The sequence below is a fragment of the Puntigrus tetrazona genome, chromosome 10 (assembly GCF_018831695.1).
Source record: "Puntigrus tetrazona isolate hp1 chromosome 10, ASM1883169v1, whole genome shotgun sequence".
In the NCBI taxonomy this organism is placed as follows: Eukaryota; Metazoa; Chordata; class Actinopteri; order Cypriniformes; family Cyprinidae; genus Puntigrus; species Puntigrus tetrazona.
In genome coordinates this window covers 10,048,701-10,072,458 of record NC_056708.1, presented here as the reverse complement: position 1 = coordinate 10,072,458, position 23,758 = coordinate 10,048,701, and the positions used below count along the sequence as shown (strand labels likewise).

Sequence of the window (23,758 nt, the reverse complement as noted above, 5' to 3'; positions counted from 1 at the left end):
CATCAGTAAGTGTTGATTTTAAACCATGCAAGATGTTGTAGCTACTTATAAAGTTACTAGATACTTGTATTCAAATTTAGCATCTGGCAAGTGTTTATTGCGTACCCTGCTTGTGCTTAATCAATCTGTTTTCGAATGCATTAGGTTGTGGCTGAGGATGTTGACCAAGGTCAGAATGGTCAGGTGACCTACTCTATTGAGTCTTCCAGTCAAAGCGGCCTTTTCAAGATTGACCCTCTGACCGGCAGCATCACAACCGCAGCCATTATGGACAGAGAGATCTGGACACAGGCACAGTGAGTGTATATCATGTTTGCTCAGCCAGTGAAGTCATTGCTCTGCAGGTCTTTAATTTCCTTCTGTTCTGTGGAATGTAACTGTCCTCTCCAGCATTATTTAGTTTGTGTGTGTGATGTGTTCAAGACCTCGTAGTTTTTTGACCTTATGTTTTTTGTTTCTAAAATGTTCCCCAACCCCTATAAAGCTGTGTGCTTTTAATTTACTACATTTTTGGTCTGTTAGTGCTTTTGGATTGTTGTACAAAAGCTTTTTGTGAAAATAGAACACATATTTTTTTTCTCTTTCTCTCAATCCCAAAAAGAAACTGAACAGAAACATTTCTCACATGATTATATGTTAAGATATCTAACCATTCCACTTTATTTTATTTGCATCAGGCTGGTGATTAAAGCCGCTGATCGTGGCAGCCCCAAACTAGTAGGCACTGCCACCATTACAGTGATTATAGTCGACCTCAATGACAACAGTCCCACCATCCCTGTGCCACGAGAAGTTAGAGTGCCAGAAAGTAAGTGCACTGACTGTTGACCTTTGACCTTTTAAACATGCATCAAGGATTTTAATTTCATCTCAATGTTGTCTACTTGCTTCCCACTTACAGACTCTCTTATCGGCACTGAAATCACCCTGGTTACTGGAAATGACGTGGATTCTGGCCCAGTGCTGTCTTACTCTTTACAGCTGGATGCTTCATCACAGGGAAAATTTGATATCCATCGTTACAATGGCCGTGTGTCTCTAACAGCACCACTGGACTTTGAGGAGAGGACATGGTACACATTGACTATTCGAGCTTCAGATTCAAAGCACCAGAGTGAAGCCAATTTGACTGTGTTGGTAGAGGACATAAATGATAATGCACCAACATTTACACAAGACCTATATCAGGTAATTGTTTTCGTTCTTCCATTTAAAACTGTCTATTATTGAGATTGATAAAGATTTATCAGCTGCATTGTTCTCTATAGCATTATTGTTAAGGATGCTAAAAAGCATGTGTTTATTCCATAATAAATATACATGCAGTCATTCACACCAGAATAAAGTAAGCTGTTGTCATTACGTATTCAGATGCTTTTATTCAAAATGACATCACTGTGGATACAGGAAAAAGCATGCCAAGTAACAGCTGCTTTGTTGCTTTTGGTTTCCAGGTAACACTTCCAGAACATTCTCCATCAGGCAGTCCTGTTATCACAGTAACAGCAACAGATCGAGATTCAGGAGAAAATGGAAAGGTTACTTATCGAGTGGTGTCTTCAACAAGAGACGGGTTTTACATTGATCCTAAAAATGGTATAAGCCCAGTGTTTATACTAAGCATCATTTAGGCAGTGGCTATTTATACAATTTAAGAATGTATATGCTATTTTGTATGAAGTCTAAATAGTGGTAGATAAATATACACAAAGAAAAAAATTCTTGTTCATAATAAGTGTATTAGTAGATGCTATTTACATAAAGTGATGTGTGGAGCTTATGAAAACCACCTCTACAAGGTCAGCTGCACTTAGTTTTAAATAGCCACTGCCTCTAGTTTTACCATATAATTAATGTTTAAAGCATTAGCACTGTAGTAAAAGCATTTTTCATATCTTTACAGGTACACTTTTCATCAGACAGAAAGCAGAATTTGATCCGGAGCAGCCTTCTGTGAGTGTAGTCATTGAAGCTCGTGATGGAGGGTCTCCACCTCTGTTTTCCTCTGCTACGGTCCAAGTTCAGCTGATAGACATCAATGATAATGCCCCCATATTCCACCAGCTGGAGTACAAAGCCGCAGTGTCTGAGGACCAGTTACCTGGAGCCACCATCCTAACATTAGAGGCAGTAGATGGAGACTTATCTCAGGAAAACTCTGGATTTGATTTTGCAATTGCCAGTGGGAATGTTGGAAATGCTTTCCAGATTGAGAGTAGTGTTCGTTTCATAGAGGGCCATGGTTTCCAGACAGTAGGAACCCTGATTCTAGCAGAGCCACTGGATTTTGAGGCGTTGTCACGCTATAATCTTACCATCGCAGTCTCAGATCGTGGTGTTCCCCAACGCAGCTCCAGTGTACCAGCCATCATCACAGTCACAGATGTGAATGACAACCCTCCTGTCTTTGGCAGAGCTGAGTACATCGTGTCTTTGAGTGAAGGGGCAGCTGCAGGTACAGAAATCTTACGTGTAACTGCAACTGATCCAGATTCAGCTCCTTATGCAGAGGTCCAGTACAGTATCAGCTCTGGAGATGAGATGAAACTCTTCTCTGTGGATCAGTGGACTGGGGCACTGAAGCTTCAAAGACCTTTGGACAGAGAAAGCAGAACTTCTCATGTGGTTATACTACAAGCCTCAGATGGCCATGGTCATTTTGCCTTGGCTCCCATTAGTGTAGATGTAAAGGACATCAATGACAACAGACCTTACTTTCCCATTGCTACATTAACGGCCAGTATTCGCGAGAACCAGCCGCCCAACTCTGCTGTGACTGTATTACATGCAATCGATTATGATACAGGAGTTTATGGACAGCTGAAGTATTATTTGATGGATCATGCTGGTCTAGGAAAAGACCTCTTCTTGGTGGATCCAAACTCAGGAGAAGTTCGAACCAGGCAGATTTTTGATTTTGAGAAGGTTAACTCGTTTAACTTCATTGCTTTGGCTGTGGATGCAGGCAATAACTCGGCTACTGTCACAGTGCAAGTTTATGTAACAGGAGAGGATGAGTATGACCCAGTTTTTACCACTTCAGACATGTCCTTTGAGGTACCAGAGGGAGCCAAAAAAGGTCAGAGCATTGGGCAAGTACAGGCCAAAGATGAGGATGGTGGGGTGGATGGAATTGTACTGTACTCCTTCCCCAATTCCTCTCCTTACTTTGAGGTGAATAAGACCACCGGTGTAATCTACCTAAAGATGGACAACTCAGGTAGCTCAAGCGGAGGCAGTCGTTCAAAGAGGGAAACTCGTCTAATGACTATGGATGTGACTGCCCACAGTCCTCTTGACACCTCAAGAATAGCTTCTGCTCAGGTCACCATTGATGTTACAAACACATCCTTTGGTCTTGTAACAGACTTTAATGTCCTCCTTGTGAGCATAATTGCTGCCTCTCTAGGAGTAATAGTCTTGTTAGTCATAATTGCTGTGGCCCTTTATCTAGTAAGATCAAAGCGCAAGAAGAAAGGACAAGACACTGGTAATAGTACAGTATCTTCAGGCACAGCATTGCAAAAGTTGGATGAGTCTAAACCCACAGGGGGCGACAGGATTTATCATCAGGCACTTCCTGGATATGCAGGTGATGAGGAAGGAACTGGTGGAGGCTCCTACACTCGAGGAGGATCCCTAGATCCTTCTCACTCCAGTGGACGGGGATCTGCCGAAGCAGCAGAGGATGACGAAATCCGTATGATCAATGAGTACCCAAGAGTTGCAAGCATCACCTCCTCCATGCAAGAGCACATTTCTGCAAGGGGCCCTGATTCAGGTATCCAACAAGATGCGGACCAACTCTCTGATATTTCTTGTGAACCAGGACCACTTGATGCAAGCCAGTGGTTCAAAACTAAGAAACTTGGGAGCATCAGTGGGAGCATCAGCGGGAGCCTCAGTGGTACCCTACTCTCTGGTCAGCTCCCAGTCTACAGAGATGAAGGTGGAGGCTACCTTGGAGTAGGTCGTGGATTAAATATTTCCCACCCGAAAGATTACGCTTTCCCTGAGGATGGCAAACCTTCGGTTGATGGCTCCCTCACAGCCATAGTGGCAAGTGACGAGGAACTTCGAGGCAGCTACAACTGGGACTACCTTCTCAACTGGTGCCCTCAGTTCCAACCCTTAGCCAGTGTCTTTACAGAGATTGCCAGGCTAAAAGATGAGAGCTTACCTCCCAACAATCCACGCAGACCTTTCCAACCCAAAGTTAAAACAGATCCCAAGCCGAGAATTGACCCTCCACCCCTCATTACCTCAGTGGCTCACCCGGGAGCAAAATCTGTCCCACCTAAACCCGCCATAGCACGGACATTCCACCACTTAGCATCTCTAAGGCGTTCGCCTATAAGCCACGAGGGCTCCATCTCCTCAGCAGCCATGTCTCCCAGTTTCTCCCCTTCACTATCCCCACTTGCTGCACGGTCTCCAGCTGTATCCCCCTTTGGTGTCACTCAAGGTCCCTCAGCCTCCATCATCAGCACCACAGAGCACTCTCTGGAGCACAGTGATGAGGCCGAAATGAGGATTTAATGCTACATTGCACTCTATTATGTGGAGGCCATTTTGTCTTTTGATAAGACATATTAGTTGCTCTTAGCAATGTTGCAGACCTGATAAGGCAGTCGCTCCGCCATGACGGTGACACAGGTGTCTGGTAACTGAAAGGGTAAAAACATTGTTGCGACATTACCCTTTTTCAGAGCCACCCCAGTGTTGATGTGAAGAGTTGTGTGTTGCTTTGTTTTGTCTCACTGGCTGGCCAGGGAGGCAAGATGTTAACTGCTTTGTTTTCTTTTATAATGATGACTCAAACAGCTTTGAAACTCCAGTGTTATGTTAAGTCCATTCAAAATAGCTGCTATTGTCATACTTTGTAGGCTGCAATGAGAACTTTCTAGAAATTCAAACTGATGTCATTTTGTTTATGACTGGGAGATGTTTTTATTTTTTCTTTCTTTTTTTAATATTTTTTTACAGTGCTACTCTGTTGTTTCATTTACATTTTTAAAAAAAATGAAGGACTTGCCATTGCTTTGATTGAAGAAGTTCTTACATTTTAGTGACATTCTTTGTATGTATATTTATATGTATGCTAGCCATAATAAGTGTATTATCATTGTATAGTGTCTAGGATCACCATAATGTGCGGTTGTGAAATTTTGTGACACTTGTAATGTGAATGATTGGAAGATTGTTGTATTTTATTATTTATAAACAGAAAGGCTGAGTGTTGAAGTGTTGAAACTTCCCATGTTGCATAGTGTTGTATTATAGGCCTTTTGAAGTTGTATTGTCCCTTCCCTTTGAACTAGATAGTTAGCATCTTAGCTAATTTATTGTAAAAAGAAAAGAAGAAAAAAACAAGGCCATCCTTTTTTTGGCTCACCTGGACCTTTCAGGAAATTGGTGAAACCTCAAAGACTAATGTAAATAGTTTCTTACAAAACTGCAGCTCTCTCACACTGTTTCTGTGCTGCTTTTTCTGACAATAAAAACGTTTTGTATTGTCTACGTAGCCTATAGTTGGCTTATTAATAAATTTAGGGATGCAGTTTACCTTTCAGAATGAAGTGAATCTCTAGGAAATGGACCTTCTTTTGTAATAGGCAGTGAATGTTTTCTATTTTGAGAAGAAACGTCAAAAGTGCCCTGCATTTTTTTTCTCTTAATCTCCTTTGTGGAAATGATTTAAGCATTTGAATGAACTTCCAGAGCTGTTTTGCTACCTCTGGTGCATGCCTGATACCGCCACTGCCTCAAGTATAATTGGCCCCTGTTTAGCACCCAGAAAAGATGCAAGGAAAAGAGGGGCCTGGCATTTTTGAAGACTGTCTCATACAATTCATCTTAAAAGTTGACAGTTGTCTCACAGTCTGGAAAACATCACTTCCAAGACGACTGCCTGCATTCTGGCAGCAGTACAGTTAAAATCATCTGTACATATTTAAATATTAAATTCCTACTGATTTCTTTTGTCAACCTGAGTCTTCTGTCTTCCTTCTTCTGAATTTAAATCAAAATGTGGATAACTGAAGCGTAGCAATAGGCCAATCATCTGGCTTTTAGAAAAAAGGACACAGGAGAGGTCAGAGTCAAATTTGTCCTTCATTAAAAAGCGATTTGAGAAAATACAGTGTGTTCCAAAGTCCTAGACTAGAGCCGGGCCTCAGGCTGTGTTTAGCCAGAGACAGGGTGTGTCCTTTCTCAAATCAGTTGCAGCCATGAAGAAACATTTCCTCAAATTCAATTTGTCCATACAAAATGAAAAGAAGATGGATATTGATAATTACACAGCATATGAATTAACCGGATCAAATAGCTATGACTGATTATATTTGCTATAGTTGTGCTGTATTAGCAGGGCAATCACGAACGCATACTAGTCATCACGTCATTTACCTTTCCAGATGCAATAGACAAAAAAAATCTGTCAGAAAAATTGTAGCCTGTCAATTAGGCAGTATCCTTGAAACCAAAAGGTTCAAATATTAGTACCTTTCAAGGATACTTCACCAGTAACAAGCTGTTGTGCACAAAGGGAACTGTTTTTCTGGACATGAAACTGAAATGCTCTCAAATTTTGTCTTTGTTTCTACCGTATTGAGTTTTTTAAACTCCTGCTGTGAAGTTGGTGTTGGCAGATTTTCAGCTCCCCTCCATCTCTGTGCTGTGCATGTCTAACTGATTTGCACCATCCCAGATATCACAAAGAAACAACAGTCTCACTCGCTTGCACAGTCAGTGTCTTATAAACACTGCGATGAGTTGTGTGACCTCTGTGTAAACGTATCTTCTCTATCACTGATATTACTTTCATGATGAGATTTAACCTTAGGCTTTAGGCATTGTGATCTGTTATCAAGATCTGTTATCAAGTCTAGTTACTACACAGATTGTACATTTTACTGCTTTCTGCTGTTTCACGCTGGGTTGTTTATTTCTTTTTGCAACATTCCACATTCTCATGGATTCCATGTGAAGATGTTTATCTACATATTGTCATTTAACCTTTAGTATACACTAAATGCCTTAATTTCAGTATTAATGAGTATAACTATCATAATCTGAATTTTCCATTTAGCTGTCATTTATTAAGGGTTTATCAAGAACCCTGTTTTGACGTGCACTTTTTGGTGGATCAAACCCAAAAACACAGACAAGCCTGTTAGGAAAGAGGACGGGGTGGATGACGGAGGCGCACTATATGGCATTAAGATTATGCGTAGCTTTTAATTGTTTTAGCTTATGAGAAGATCATGGAAAACAATTACAGCTCATATTCACATTTCTTAGTAGTCTAAATTATTTTTCTTTAGACCATTTTAGTCGGTCATTATTTAAGTAAAAGGTTGCTGAAGGATTTGGGGCAATTTCTGGTATGTATTCCCATTTTCTCACCATCATTTACTGCTAATGTTGTGGTACATTTTTGCACACTATTTTTTATTTTATTTTACAGCATATACATATACATAATATTATTATTATTATTATTATTATTATTATTATTATTATTATTAAAAACATATTAATAAAATTATTTTATTTCTCTTCAGCAGAAAAGGGGTTTATCAGGTCATCAGATATACATCAATCTTTATCCATTGATGATTATAGATAAGAAAACTTATGAACATTCAACAGACAGGTCAACTTGCATTCCACTGTGACACCGTCCTCAGAAAGATACATATTGTGTTTGTAAGTTTGTAAGTCCAAGAGTCCAAACCTCTGGTTTTGATATTAAACTGCAATGTTTTTTGATTAATAACATGACATAAATTTAAAAGTGATTAGTAGGCTGTTTATGCATTTTTAAGATTTATCATTTCTTAAATGCTTTGGTGGAAAAACAAGGGAAGTCTCCATAGCACCATTCAAGTTGAAAATACACTTCAAAGAAAGATCCAGCAGTCTTACTTGGCTATTAAAACAAGTCTGCGATTCCCATCAGGTCTGTAGTAAATTGTAATGATCCCTGCATTCCTTATGGAAAAAATGTCACATGTATCTTTCATTGATTAAAATGGCTCTGCAAAGTCAAAATTGCTTAAGTAGAATAGAAACCAAACAGTAAATGTCTCTATGAAATTTGAGTTATGCCAAATGTATATTTTGAATTACAGGACCGTCGTTTTGGCTCTTAGATCTTATCATCCTGAGATGCTATAAATTGTTCTTGTAAAGTGGATCCGTTAATTAAGAGCAGATCTGGCTTAAGCAGAGGGGAGGTTTCTGCATTTTTCTAAATCAACCTCCTCTGTCTTTAATTTTATTAGAGCTGACTGAAAGTCACCCTCAAAATCTGTCCGAATCAGCGGGGACTGCTCAAATTCAGTCCACGAGACTGTGTTGTGCTACCTTTGCACTTTATTTAACACCAGAAATGTTGCTTTGCACTTATAGCATGTAATCTATCCATTCCTGTCTTTCTGATTGAGCTACGTGATGTCTACGGTTGCATTGCTCTTATTGCGTGACTGATATGCCAGGTTTATATTTGCTTTGTTGATTAATTTAAGACTCCTTCCTTCATCCTATTCACCAACCTGGTAACACCCCAAAATAAATATTATTTAATATGGTAATGGTCATGAAATGCATACATTTTCCATAGGTTGACTTGGTAAATATGTCAAAGTGAGGATTTTACTATTTTGAGAATAAGAGAAATGGAAGAGGACTGAGAAAGGTTATATCAACGTTATAATGCAACTGTTGTTTTTTTGCTTCGGAAATTCATGCTCGGTTTCACTGTTTTGTTTGTTTAAATGTAAAATTAGATTAGAACAACAGTGCTGTAAGGAGTGCTTCCTCATTTAAGAGGAGATGGCTGCTGTCTTTCAGCGGTTGTGATCAATGGCGCTAACTGAGAAGAGCTGGTGCCGAGTGCCCTCTCTCAGGATCTGTGTATGAACCGGAGCTGAACGCGGAGGTGGACAAAGCTATACCAGACACGGCTGATAGATCCCATCAACAGCTCCTGATTTATGATAGTCTAGGCTTGAGAGAGAATGAAAGAGATGGAATGAGAGAAGGAAACAGTTGCAGAAGTAAAATATATTTTGACTATGGCTTGGATTAAAGTCAAAAGTGTCATGTCTTCTCAACTGTTAGAGATAATATGATTTTAACTAAAACCTAAAGAAAATTTTCATAATTACTGTAAAAATATAGTCTTTGGTATTGAGGGTAAGATAATCTTGTTAAAAAGAGCATTTGATTGGACAAAAAGTCTTTGTAGTGCAGGATGAGACAATATTGTTGCTCAGTTTTCACAGAAAGACTTTTAAAACATCTATGTATGCTAAAAGATGTCGTGCACACTTTTTTTTGTCATCATTTACTCACTCTTGTGTTGTGTTGTTTCTTTTGTATGTTGAACATAAGTTAATCTGAAGAATTTTGAAAACCAAATGGTTTGTCTACACTGAGGGAAAAAAAAAAACACAATGGAAGTCAATGGGGACCATCAACTGTCTGAATACAGCATTCTTCAAAATATATTGTTCTGTGTTCAATGTAAGAAATAAATGTACAAATTTGTTATGACACGAGGAGTGAGAGTAAATGATGACAACATTTTTTGGTGAACTATCTCTTTAAGATGACATCTTGAAATAGAATATTTTAAAATGATTTATTCCTGTGGTGATTAAGCTGAATTATCAGCAGCCATTACTTTTTACTTTTTAATGTCTTGACTCAAATCTTTTGAACAGAAGTATTTTAGCCCTGTTAGTATAAGGCGGAAGTTTTCTCTTAATGCATCCCAAAGCCATGTGTTGTTTCTGCTTAGTATCTTTTCTGTCTCCGGTCTTTCATTATAACTTTCAATTTCTGCTGGTTAAAATTAAGGAAGAAGCAGTGAGACTAAACAGTTAGATCAGTTATAGGTTAGAGTCACAGCGTTCAGTTTCCACTCAGTTGTTGAGTCACTGCAGGTCTGTATTAGCACTGAGTCACAGGCCTACGGCTTTAATTCATAATTGCATCTCTTCCAGAGGGCTTGCACATCTCCTGGGGTGTCTAGAGGAGATACACCCGAGAAAAACATGGGAAAAAGTAGGATGCTGTGGTTTGGCTCCAGAGTCATTCTTGGCAAGTATTTGATTTCAATATAATTTTGTTTAAAAAAAAAATAAAAAATTACTAGCACCATTCTGATTTCTGTTGTTGCTTTGTGGAATTAAATAACTCAGCTGTTGTTTTGGATGCAGAGATGTTGAGTTACAAATGAAGATGATTAATTGACACGCTGAAAGCAGGATGCTGTCAACGTCTTTGTGTTGTAATGTGGCTGCTCATAAACAGTTCCCTCCACAGCTCTGACAGATTTTTTCCATTCAAGTGAATAAATTACAGAATTCAGAGTTGAGAAGAAGGATAGATTATCTAATGAGCCAAACAGTGTGTGACAGTAACACTATCCAACCTGGCTTTGATTTGTCCATCCCTACTAAATGATCAGCATTGAAAAATACCTAACCGCTTTCTAAAAGTGTACAAGTTGAATGTAAGACAGCTGAGACACAGAAGATCTTACATCAAGATGAAAAAAGCTAATTTAGATATCCGCCCTAATCCTGAGCAAGAGAGCAAGATGAATCACAGTTAAAAAGGCTCTATATATGGGTAAATATATGGATTTACCATTTATAAATTAATACCAGCAATATTACAAAGTCACACTAAGAAGGAAATTGCATGCATGCATGCACGGGGGAAGAGACGGGGGAAATGCACTTGGTATTTAACAGCGGCGGTGACGAGGTTCAATTCACTTCAGGTGTGCCTCGTCACACGCCGTCACACACCTGACTACCTCAATACCCCGCCCCTCCTCTCGGACACGCCCACTCACGTCGGGAGCCTGGTGAAGGGCGGCGAATAAAGGACGGGATGATGATGACAATAAAGGGGAGGGGCAGCCGACTCATCATGCACTGTATCGAGTGCAAATAAAAAAAAGTGGTATATTAAAAACTATTTTATTTAAAACGAGACAAAGGCTTAACAGCAACTAAAGTTAAATATAACTTATTTCTAATAAAATAATATAACAATTTACAGCTTTCAAACACCTAGTTTCCTAGTAAGACCTAGTAAAATGTATTCATGATCTGTCTGTTTGTTTTCTTACGTGTCAAAGATCAGAGCCTAAACGCCCGCTCAGCCATTTGGACACTGAGCCAGAGCTGTCTGGACACAGCCAGAGGTTTAATCTTAAAGCTCACATACACTCCGACACACTGCTTTGAGTGAATTCCAATGCCCTGCATTTTAAAGCTCCTCTTTAAACTCTCAAAATGAACAGCAGATAAATCAGAGTAATTTTTTGTGAGAACACACAAGCAAAAAAAATTGTGCCTCAGCGTCCATCTTAAATATGTGGTTTCCATAGATGGTTTTTCCCAGATCTAATTCTCTACATGCGTTATTTTTTGTTTTCTATACAGAAGGTGACGAATCTAAACGGCTTTTCCAATAAAACCGTTAATTATGCATAATTGTGCATGGACCTTTTATGACTTGATATTAATTGAGAGACCAAAAAGCGAATTGATGATTGTGATCAAAAAGAAATGCATACTAACAAAAAAATGTTGACCAATGATCACCAAAGTTGGACTATAGTATTTCACAATATTACTGCCTTTACTGTATTTTTAGTCTTAGTGATCTTTTCAGTCTTTTCAAAATATTAAAACAATTATTGGCTTTTAATTTGTATATAAATGTCAGCTGAAATATTGAACATTTTATACATCAACTATCATGCACATGCATGCATGCGAGATCCAGAATGCTTTGTGCAGTTGAAGTCGACCCAAAGTAGCTAAAGAACCACATACTTCAATTGGAAAGTATTCTAGACTATAGTACCATCTGCTTTCACTTTAGAGTCCAATTGCACACCTAAATAAAGATCCCTCTTGAACACTTTTATTGCCCTCCAACCCCCTCTTGTTACGTTTCTCTTTTCTTTTTCTTCCTTTACCTCTGGCTATATCGCGGCAGGCAGACTGATATGAGAGCTCACCTCTCTCTTCCACTGACACGAATAAAACCTGCCCTGTGTCAGATCTTATCACTCCTGTGAAACATCAGCTTTGTTTTTTATTGGTGTGTGAATGCTTTGGATTGATTCGCTCTTCCTGTTACTCATTTGATTCAGTTAACTCGTTCACGTTCCAGTGTTCTATCTAAGAGACAGGTCCTGACTTAACAGCTTCTATAAAAAAAAAATAAATTCAGGTCCTAAGGGGAAGATAGGAGCAAAGAATACCGGTGGAAATCTCAAAGGTAGTTGATTGGCTCAAAAAGTTTGAAAACAACAACAACAAAAAAATCATGTGAGTTTAGCAAAAAAGGATTTGTGGTGATCAAAAGCAAACTAACGAGCCAGTAACAAATACATGGCTTTTCGTTGTAGAATTTAAGTTCGTACATTTTCATCAGAATCTTCTGATCCTTTTTAAAATTATATCAGTAGAAATGTAATTACGTAATCAAGTTACAAATACATAGTGCTCATAATAGGGATACATATTACATATTATTCATAAAATGTCAGTAGATTATTAATCATTTATTGATTTACTGTAATTCTTCTATTTTTTTAATAGTGTTCTGTGTTTCTTTTCCAAAATCTTTGACCATTTAGCTCTGACTATTACTCACAATATAGAATAACAATGTACGTGTCACGTAAATAGTTTTATTGTTTATTACCCTGCTGTTTAATGCACTTCATAATGATGATATCAAATATTTTTAATCTTTCTTTTTCAAATCAGTATGGTACATTTAATAGTAAATTATAAAAAAATAAATAACAAGATAAAAAGTAATTAAAATATATTTTCTAAAATAAATGACCTAAATTACATTATTAACTACTTTTTTTATCATGTAAACTGTAAACAGTAATGGACTACTTTTTACCAGCACTGCTTGTTTGACAAAATAATTGCTAGATATTTCTTTACAGTTTTTTTTTTACTGGTGTTGTAGATTATACTTTTGTAGATTACTTTTTAAATAAATATTTGCAAATGTTATGTATAGAGCCTGTTGTTTCATTAGTTATATACTTCTACACTTTAACCAGTAAATGTCCTTAAAATAAATAAATAAATATTTTGTACCACTATTCATTCAACTGAATAAAATTTTCGAACATCTTTATGAAACAGAATTGGGACATGGCAGATCTGGACTAAAACACTGCTCACATGACGGATGGGAGTGCACACAAAATACCAGGATCTCCAACATTTACTCACTTCAAAGAGAATAATAACCTTTCAGCAGATCATTTGTAAAGATGTTAATTCACATCATGTCGTCTTGTCATCTCTCAAGGCTATATAGGCTCTGTCCAGGCTGCTGGCCTGTGCTTTGGCAGCTCCCATATGTTACTTGTTTCCACTGCTTTATTTCCATTATCATAAGACCCTTGGCTCGAGACCCACAGAGAGGGGAAAAGATGTAACATATGGTTAATATACATTACAAAAATAACCTAAATGTGATTGTTTTTCCTCCGTAAACAGCTGTAGTAGATGTTTGTGACTGGGTATTTTCGTAGATATTTTTGTAGATGCTTAAAATCATTTCAAATCTGACACACTTGTTGATCATTGTATTAATATTCCTCAAACACTTCTGCAATTAATTCAGCCAGAATCATTTAATGTATGTTATTTTACTGCCTCGCAAGCTTTGATATTTCCTTGCAAATTACAATATTTATGAATTTCAAGACACGTTTAATGTAGCACAGGATCCCTTGCACCGGTCCACCTCTGTCTCCCCAAACAGCCCTATTTACGGCACTCCTGTGACATGATTTAGAAAGATAAAATGGCCCGAAAGATGAGAAGAAAATCTCTCTTTTTTTTAAGGTGATGTTTTACCTTCTCGTGGCACTAGTGGTTCTTCTCCTTAGAAGTGGGGGATTTATTTATCCAACAATGTATTTATTTGTCTGTTTGGAACTTTTGCAAAATTGATTTCCCCCAGAAGAGCGCTGCATTTGACCTGTCTAGCGGTTCCAGACAAACTTCCTCTGCACTATCACAGATCAGGTTTCTGGAGTGATCAAACCAGGCACTATGCTCGGGAAGTCGCAAGAGACCTTATACAGAGCCTGCCAACTTGATCAGCCCGCAAATATGATAAACCTTGACAGGAGGAAGAAATGACTCTGTGTCGGGATGAATAGGGAGTTCAACACATAGCCTAAATCCATTCATTCATCTGAAGTCTGCAATATAGGGTGGGGTGATGGGGTTTAGTACTGTAGTGCAGAAAAAATCCTGCTCTGGATGTAAAGGTTGCCGGGAAAGGTAAAGTAAAAAAAAAAATAGGCGCTGACTTTGGAAGTCACGCAAACTAAGATAAAAACTGTGTAATTTCATCCAAGTGCAAGTCATGCACCTTGGCAGTTTTATCCTCTAATAGTCATCAATGCAAAAAAGCATGATTCAGCTCCAGGGAAATAAAGTCCATCTGTTTTGTCACAAGACATCAGAGATGTAGTGTGAATCACTGACGTGTTGCATGCTTTGATTTCATTTTCTCATGCCACTGCGTGCCAAACAGCCCCTTGTTTTTCAGCTGACACATAGGAAAGGGTTACTGACTTCCCAAAAGTGATGCGATTCTAGTCTGGCAGAGTACAGTGTACAGCAAAAAATAGCTTTGTACAAACACAACAATGACTTTTGTTCAAAACAAAGTAGAGAGTAGAGTAATGCCCCAATCATTATAGTGGTAAAAGATTTCTGGCCAACAGTTCTGTGATGTGCTACACTAAAGTCACCATTTCAAGCTCCGGATTATTAAAAACAGTGGAAAATATAACAAAGTATACAACTCAAGACTGATAAGTGAAGGCATTTTATTTTAAATATTAGCTGCCATTGTTTGTGTGGTAATTTGTTTTACAGTATATGTGATATTTTTAATTGAACTATTTATTATTTGGTATTTATATATTTGGTATTGTTTTCATACATATAAAGTCAAAAAAGATGCCTAATATAAGTATAACTATGCAACTTGCCAGACCATATTTGTCATATTAAACCTCTTTTTTGAAAAAAGTGAAGCAGATTCATAAAAATATTATGCACTGTAAATAAGAAAGAAGTATTCAAAGTTATCTCAAACTCCAGCGAATGGCCATTGATTGCTCCCAAAACAAAAATTAGATGTTTAAACAAAAGGTTTTATTTATTACATTTTAAAATTAAAGCTTAAATTACTACTATTTTATTGCATTATTATTTATGAACCCTCATATGGACTTTCTGTATGACTTTTTTAGTGCTTTCGCATCATTTCTAGAGCTTGACAGATCCAGTATTATGCCACCCATAGAGAGTGAGCAAATCATAAAAGTTTTCATCTTGGAGTGAAGGATTTTTGTAAGTGTTCAAATGACTTTTTTAAACCGACTGCTGTCATTTATAAATGCATTAACAATGTCTGTTGATGCCCAGCAGTCTGTTTCTCCCAGTCTCTCTTCTTAGCCTGTGTATATCCCTTCTTTGAGGAGGTATTATTAGCTGGCAGGAGAGGAGAGAAAGTGATGGAATGCAATAAGAACATGGATGCAGGGTCTGGGAGACAAGCATAAACCAAACACACTCAGTACCCTTATAAGGGCATCACTATTGTGATTATAGCTTTGCTGACACATTCGCTCAAGATATGAGCTGAGCTGGGTTTTCTCAGGATGGATTCCTCATGTGGAGCGCTACATAATGAGAGACTGTGTCTTGACGGTTTATGAAAACTGAACGCTAGAACGTTCTGGTGGTTTATTGTTTGGGATTGGTCACAGCTCGCACATTAGAGCTATTTCTGCATGTGCTCGACATGTGTGTGGAGACGCACAGCGCTCTCTCTCATAGAGTGATGTCAGCTTCACGTCTAAGTAGTTCTTAAAAAGGGAATTGTTGTGAAAGTCTGGCAACATGATGTATAGACATTTTATGCCTAAGTAGCGATTAGCGAGTAGTAATATGAGAATTATTCAGTAAATAAAATTCGGTCATTTTTACTTATTATTAGAAAATGTTATCATATCTTTTACATTAATTTATATTAATCAATTGTCTTTATTTTAAATTGTCATCAATTATCTGACACAAACATTAAATGCCTTAACCTTTGATCAAGTTTAACATGGCGACTTATATGCAAGTTTGTCCATAATGAAAGTAATGCTACAAAGCAAAGATATTATGTGCAATAATTATTTTATATAGGACTAGATACACGCAGACCTCACGTAACCATTTAAAATTCATTAGTATGCCAAGGCAAAACAAAGTATGATAATGACAGTCAACATCATAAAGCAAAATGAAGCAAAAACATCACCACACAGCAACAGTTCATGTTCAAAACACAGACTGTAACACTAAATGCATAATTTATTCATGCTGCAATGCATGCTGGAAGCTTGCAAGTCATATTTTTCAGTACAAAAATTTATGATCACTTTTTGTTTTGGTGCATATAGTAATACACATATATAAATATCCATATAATATTTTTTTTACATATAGCATTTCAGTTTTAGCTATTTTCATACATTAAGTTAACCTAAATGAAAATGAGAAATATGACTAATTGAAATAAAATACCTTTTTAATATTTAATTTATTTATTTGTTATCATTATTATCGTTGTTATTTTTTATTTCAGTTGATCTTTATATTACTCAAGTTATCCAATTTTAGCATAATAATTTAGTCATAATATCCTGACTAAAAGCTTAACTTATTTATACATTATTTGCTTGTTTTTTTGTTGTTTTTGTTGCTGTTTTTTTGTGCCATCTCATCTGCAAGTTAGACTAGTTTCATATGTTTCTCTAAATTCTGACATGGATACATAACATGTATAGATTTAAATTTCTTATATAAAAATATCTTTTTTTGTGTTTTTTCAAACAAGAAACTAGTGAAATGAGGACGAAATGGCATCTAAATAAATGTTATAAACCATGTTGTGAACCATTTGGCTTTCAACATCAAACCACTTTTTAATCTCTTGGTCCTCTGGAACGAAAAAGAATAAAATAATGAAAATAAACCGAGAGAACATGTCTGAGGATGAGAGTAGGTTTAGGAGCATTTCCAAAATAAAAAAACAGCCTATTATAAATGATCTCTCTACAAACTTGTGGCCTATAAAACTAAACTTAGTGTCCTGCTCTTTTTGTCATTGCCTATAAAGCAAGTGCAGGTGGGTTTAGGCGATGGGCAGTCTGGAAGAGAGGTGTACGCTAAATCTAGATGATTTATATACTCTGTGTTTAGCCGAATAGCTGTGGGTGCAAATAATCAAAGAAGCGAGCCGTTACTCACTTACAGGTGTTCACACATTATAAGAGACTGACCTCAAGCTGTGCCTCCCTTCAATTCCCAAACCACTGAGGCCCCCAGTACCCACAGGACCCCCTCACGGGTCAAAGGTCACCCCCTTGAATTTATTTATCAGTACATCTTTCAGAAAGCAGTTCCGGATCAGATGACATCGGAGAGGAGTGTTCTGGAAAAGTTATTTGTTTTTGTGCAACTGCTCACTTTATTTAGAAAGAGAGCTTTGTCATTTTAAGAGTGGCTAAGGGAATGTTTGCTCACGATCTTAATGACTTTGTCGAGGAAGGCCATTCATCTTTCTCTCTGCGCATTACAGGAATGAACCCCAGGAGGTGACCTCCTGGCAGATACGCACGTCCTCATATTTCTGAGTTCAATGTGTTCCTGGGTCAACATATTTTGTTGACCCTGGAACAACATTTTAATCCAAAAATGACATTTTGACCATATCTCTACACCTAAACCTATGAGTAATGCCTAAAATTAGGAGAAATCATACGAATGACACTGCTGTACAAGTACCAAACACTGATTATAAGCCTAAACTTCACAAAAACTATAAACTCGTTCTAATGATTAGTTAATCACAATGTTATTTCAGGGCCAACAAAGATGTTGATCCAGAAACATGTCGCACTCAGCAAAATTAGGTTCTGCTGCAAGATAAACGTGGTTTACATGGAGCCATGCTGGAGAAAATGCTGCGATAAACACAGCATCACAAGGAGCGCTTTTTAGTTTTGGAATGATAAATATTGGCAGATATTTAAATATTAGTACACAAACACTCAAATATATTATGGCTACAGGCCTGAACATGAGCTGTTTATACAAGACGAATTGCATCGATTTATTTGAAATGAGGGAATCACGCTATAATTTACTAAGATTGAACTGAAAAGAGTCCAATTAGAAAGTGGGAAAAAGTCAGATTTGATATCATTCTTAACATCTGTGGTGCCATGAAGATGCTTTAAGTCCACGTAAACTTTCATTGCACAATTTTTTCCAGCTGATGAACGATACAAACATTGACAGCCAGTCAGAATCCATCCTGCTTTAACAAACTTGACAATTTAAAGCAGCAGATGCAAGTGTGCTTAAGGCCTGTTCACACCAAGCACGATAAATATAAAGACAACTATCAAAATAACTACATTAGTGTCCACACCAGCGGACAATATCGTCTGTTTTATTCTAAGTGCACTCGCATCTGCCGCTTTAAATTCTCTCCAGCTCATGATAGCAGAGATGGATTCTGATAAACACACAATATCATTCACTGATGTGGATGCTAATGTCGCTATCTTTATAGTTGTCTTTATAATGATCATACTTTGTGTGAATGGGCATAAAGGCCTGATAACTATAAAGATATCGATAAAGGTATAGTTCTAAAAATCTTTCTAAATGTAAAAAAATTGAGTCCACACCACAACTATAACGATAAAGAAACGATATCGTTATAATCATTTTCAGAACGATTTTTTTTCCAGCTGATGAACGATATATATATATATATATATATATATATATATATATATATATATATATATATATATATATATATATATATATATATATATACATATATATACATATATACACACACAGCGACAACCAATCAGAATCTGTAACGAGCTTGAAAATGTGCGCTTGGAATAAAAAGACAATATAGTTCACTCATGTGGACAGTAATATTGTTATCTTTCTAGTTATCGCCCCTTGGCATGAACGTGCTTTGTGTATCACAATCATTCATTTAAATGTGGAACACAGCCTTGAACACACAGATTTGACTCCCAGTTTGGTTACAGTTCTATGGTTTTGATCGAATATAAAAGAGTAAATTAGTGTCCAATCTTGCTGTAATTCTTCTTTTTCACAAGAGACCTCACAGGACACACCTGTATTCACAGCTGTAAATCTGCTCTTTCCTCCTCTCTCGTCCACTTATTACAAACAAATAACACCTACCATGTGAATTTTTGCTTCATTCACTGTGAGTTGAAGCAAATGAATTACGGATCTCTAATGATAAAGGTTTAGATAAATTAAGTCATTCTGGCACTCAATTTTGGTCCTCAGATATGGTTAAAGGTGATTTATAGGCAATATTTCGATTGCTTGGTCAGAAACAGCTCTGTGGAGAAAACGAGCAGAATTTTTGCAGCTGGCTGTTGAGTTGCGTGTGAACACTTTGTCACAGAGCAGTCTCTCACAAACACAGATGCGTAAATACACTCTCCTGCTATGCTCACAGAGAGAAACTCCAAACTGAGGAGGGCAAAGCCGCATAGAGAATTTTACCTCACGGTGTCTAAAACGCAGAGAGAGTCCAGTGCTTTTCAAATACAACAGCCCTGTTACTCATTTAACTTTGCGGTTTAAATGCTTTGGCAGTGTATTAGTGGCCTTTTGGCAGCAGCAGGCAACCATGCGCCGTTAAACGGGTAAAGTTAAAGCTTCTCCAGTCATCCTTGACACAGTTCACATCAAACAGGGAATTGTGGGAAGGTGCAATTGTGCAATGGCCTGACGCTGTAAATTATTTAAATGCTGTAAAGTTCATTTCAGACAGAGAAACTTGTATAAATACACATAAAACAATATTACATTTAAAATGTACATTTCAGACACAGTATCGTCAGTCTATGTTTGCTAAATTGTTCCAAAGCCGAAGAACACATTAGTGAATCAGTTTTTGGAATGAACTGGTTAAATAAATTATTCAATGGTGCACTCAAAAAAGACTTTTTGTTTTGTTTCCTGAATGAGTCAATATGTTTGAAAGAATTGGTTGTGCGAATGATTTCATGATTTTACGAGGCTGTCAGCGCCAACGGCAAGTCAACAAATCTAATTTTCCTAAAAAGATCTTTCATCTTTTAATCCGTAGTATTTACATTTTAGTTTATTTCAGCCTGTTTTAACTGATGAAAATAATTTTACTATTAGGTCTAGTTAACAATATCAACATTGTCTAGAAGTATCTGCTCTATAATATGTAATTACGTTACCTTTTTAAATAATATTTTCAATGTTATCAGCATATTTTTCCCAGAACTTTTTGATTTAACTTGGGCCAGAGGAGTTTCATCAACGGAGACAAACTGGTGCTGTGCGTCTCATGGGAGCTGGTTTGGATCAGTCAGCAGCCTGTGATGTACCATGTCTCTGTGCTCTCTGGAGGGTGATTTGGGCCGAGATCGGTGGGCCGAAAGCAAGGGGCTCCAGCAGCTGCTTCTAGTTGTGCAAATACACACATACGAACATGCATATGTACGTGTTCATACACACACAGCCTTTCTAAATGGCATCTGGTTCCTCATGAAAGATATCGAGGTGGGATGTTGGGGTCATCCGCTGAGCCAGGAGTGCAGTTTGGTACTTAATCTCATAAACATGACTCTGGATTCTTCACAAGCGATGGCAGCATTCCAGAGCTGATCCCACGGGCTGCTGTAGCACTCGCATCCAGGAATCAGTCAACTGTGCTTTGGTCCGGACCCAAGTAACAAGAACCACACTGAGAGGAGATGAAGTACATACACAAGGTGTGCTGTGTCTTCTTATTGCTGTAGCTCAGCTGCTAGAGCATGGCGTTAGCAATGCCAAGGTCATGGGTTCAGTTCCCAAGAACATATATATCTTCATTGCATGGTAAGTTGCTTTAGATAATATAAAGTGCCTGTGTCAAACTGATGAAAGCTTTGCGCTTGTAATTTACAAATAATAAGCCATTTCTTCATGACATTAATTACACAAAATATAATCAAAAATGTCAAATAATGCTCCGTTTATAAAATATAATCAGCAATAAATCTTTTCATATTGGCAAGTGTGCTGTTCACAGAGACAGTAAACCCCAGAATTAGAACCAGGATCATACTTACAACCGTTTTTCTGTTCTCTGATGAGTCAAAACCAGACTGTATTCAGAGCCAGGGGGTGAACAGCTCAATGTTAAAGCAATGGCTCGGTTAGGATCTCATTAGAGACCTTATTAGAGACGTTTTTATGATGAGGGACGGGAAGAATTTGGCAGCATGAGAAGTACAAATCACGCTTTGCTGACGTGTGTCGATGTGTGGCAGCTGTACTGGCCGGATTTGGCCTGTTATGACGTGCATCCGATTGTAAACTATCAAACGTCAAACTCACAAACATGTCAAGACGAATGCAGCCATTTAAGGTGAACGAGGTTACAGAGAGGTGCTGGCTAGTTTTCTCTTTTATCGCTTCCAAAACATACGTTCTCATGCAATCGCTCAGATTCATCCGTGTATGTTACAGCACCACCAAGTGGTTCAAGTATGAGTCTGTGACAAAAATAAGGATGTTCAAATACTAAAAAAGTACAGTAAAAACATGTGTTGAGTTTGTACTTGAAAAATCATTACAGATTGCATTTTTATCCAGGAAAAGAGCATCACATCAGTGATTCTTTGAGCGTTTGAGAAGTTCGGGTCATTAAATAATATCTTTACCAGTCTGAGGAACTGGTTTTCTTCTAAAGTCCTCTCTTTTTGGCTAAAACTAAAGTGTGGTTTGAAATACTTTCCTCGTGGAGCTTGTTTTACGTGTGTAATGACTGTGGGTAGCGTGTGAGGAGTCTGTGTGTGGGGAATGTTTACAACATCACTGTATCTACAGATCGCTTGTTAAATAAAAAAAAGCTCAACATTACAGTGCTGTGATATTTGAACCAGCAAAAAAAAACAGTAAAAGCTTTGGCTCAGATGAGGGAAACTTCAGAAACACCTCTAAAGAATGACAGATTGACCTGTTAATAGCCTTCACCTGCCATCTTAAGGTAGCTGCTTTATAAATATATTAGGAAATGCATTTACACATGATTGAGAAGGCCAACAATTGCATATTGCATTAATAATCATAAAACTCCCCTGATATTTTGGATGGTTGGTTGTTTGCTTGATTTAATCAGAAGCATTTAATATGAAATGCAGAGAACTCCTGCTGGGTTACTGAACCCCAGGACCCACCACAACGCTGCTAACCTGAGGTTTGGATCAAAACTCGGATCTCCGGCCTTTTTATAGACATTTTCGTGGCAATTTTAGTGAGAAGCTGTAAAGAAAGAGTTTAAGTGTAGTATTAGAGTAGCTAGGTATTATTAAAGAGAAATAAAATGAGTGGGAAAGGTTTTTGGTTTGTTTGTTTTTTTTAATCAAAATGTAGTGTTTGGAATATTTTGTGAACATTTTCATATAATATCATTAACTGTATTGATATGATTTGTTTTATGGGAGGCAAATGAATAGCCCTACATCTCACTAAAAACAATATTTGGTGAATTTAATGTATTTTCTATTCTAATCTAAACATCTTTGATATTCACGTCACATTTTAGAGTAGGAAATGCACCTTTGATACAAACCTTTCAAGGTTTCACACATTTAAATGGTATAATTAGTTACTTTTTTCATTTTGGCATAACTAATGCTGAGTTATCAAATCTTAACATCTCAACATCAGCAATTGTGAAAAACATTGCACGGTTTCAAACATCTGCAGACAACATTTCATTCAGTACTCCGTGTATAAACTCCTCATATTTAATCTCTCCAAATCACAGAAAGCGCCAAACAGATTATCATCCGATAATTGCAAACTGCATAAACTGTGACAATGACTGCACTTTAAACAATGTCTGAGTCAGTCAATGAAAGTCTGAGCAACATTGTTTTTGGACAAACCTCTTTCTGGTGGTCTGTTAGTGATCTAAAGATGAAAGGTGTCATGTTGTTTTTGTCTACTACTGCAAAATGATTCAGTATTTTTGTATCTAATTTCACTGACTTTTGTTTTTCTCCATTCTTTGCGCTACGAGTCATAGGAAGAAACAGACATCGGCCAACTTATAAACAGATTGTCGAGCAATTTCTGTCCTGATTTAATCTCCAAATCTTAATGAGCTTCTTTCTTCTGTTTATCACAAGAATGTTGCTAAGGTTTTGCCTTTGACTTCCATAGTACTTGTATCCACTCTAGAAGTCAATGGCTGCCATCAAGTGTTTGTTTACCAACGTTATTCAAAAATACCTTCTTTTTGTCCTAAACAGAAGAAAGAAACTCAGGTTTGGACCAACCTAAGAGTGACTAAATGATAACAAAAAAATTTATTTTTGAGCCAACTATCCATGCATACTCGTATATGAATGGTATAAAAGGAAAATGTTTTACTTAGTTTCCTTTAGACCATTTTACTTCCAGTAGCCTTTGTTTTAGGCAACGATACTTTTTTTTCACATCGTATCTTACTACAGAAATGCGCTTTGACTTTGAAATACTGCCTTATACTGCCACCCTCTGATCAGCTG

At 37.3% G+C, this 23,758-nt stretch overlaps 1 protein-coding gene across 1 annotated transcript in view; it reads left to right on the top strand.

Moving 5' to 3' along the window:
• dchs1b (dachsous cadherin-related 1b) overlaps window positions 1-5,988 on the top strand; it is a 92,423-nt gene extending 86,435 nt beyond the window's left edge. The window contains exons 17-21 of the mRNA XM_043249926.1: window positions 145-296; window positions 678-808; window positions 902-1,188; window positions 1,455-1,596; window positions 1,904-5,988. Coding sequence (XP_043105861.1) covers window positions 145-296; window positions 678-808; window positions 902-1,188; window positions 1,455-1,596; window positions 1,904-4,539 — 3,348 coding nt within the window. The 3' untranslated portion in view covers window positions 4,540-5,988. The remainder of the gene's footprint in view (window positions 1-144; window positions 297-677; window positions 809-901; window positions 1,189-1,454; window positions 1,597-1,903) is intronic.
• Window positions 5,989-23,758: the final 17,770 nt, after the last annotated feature.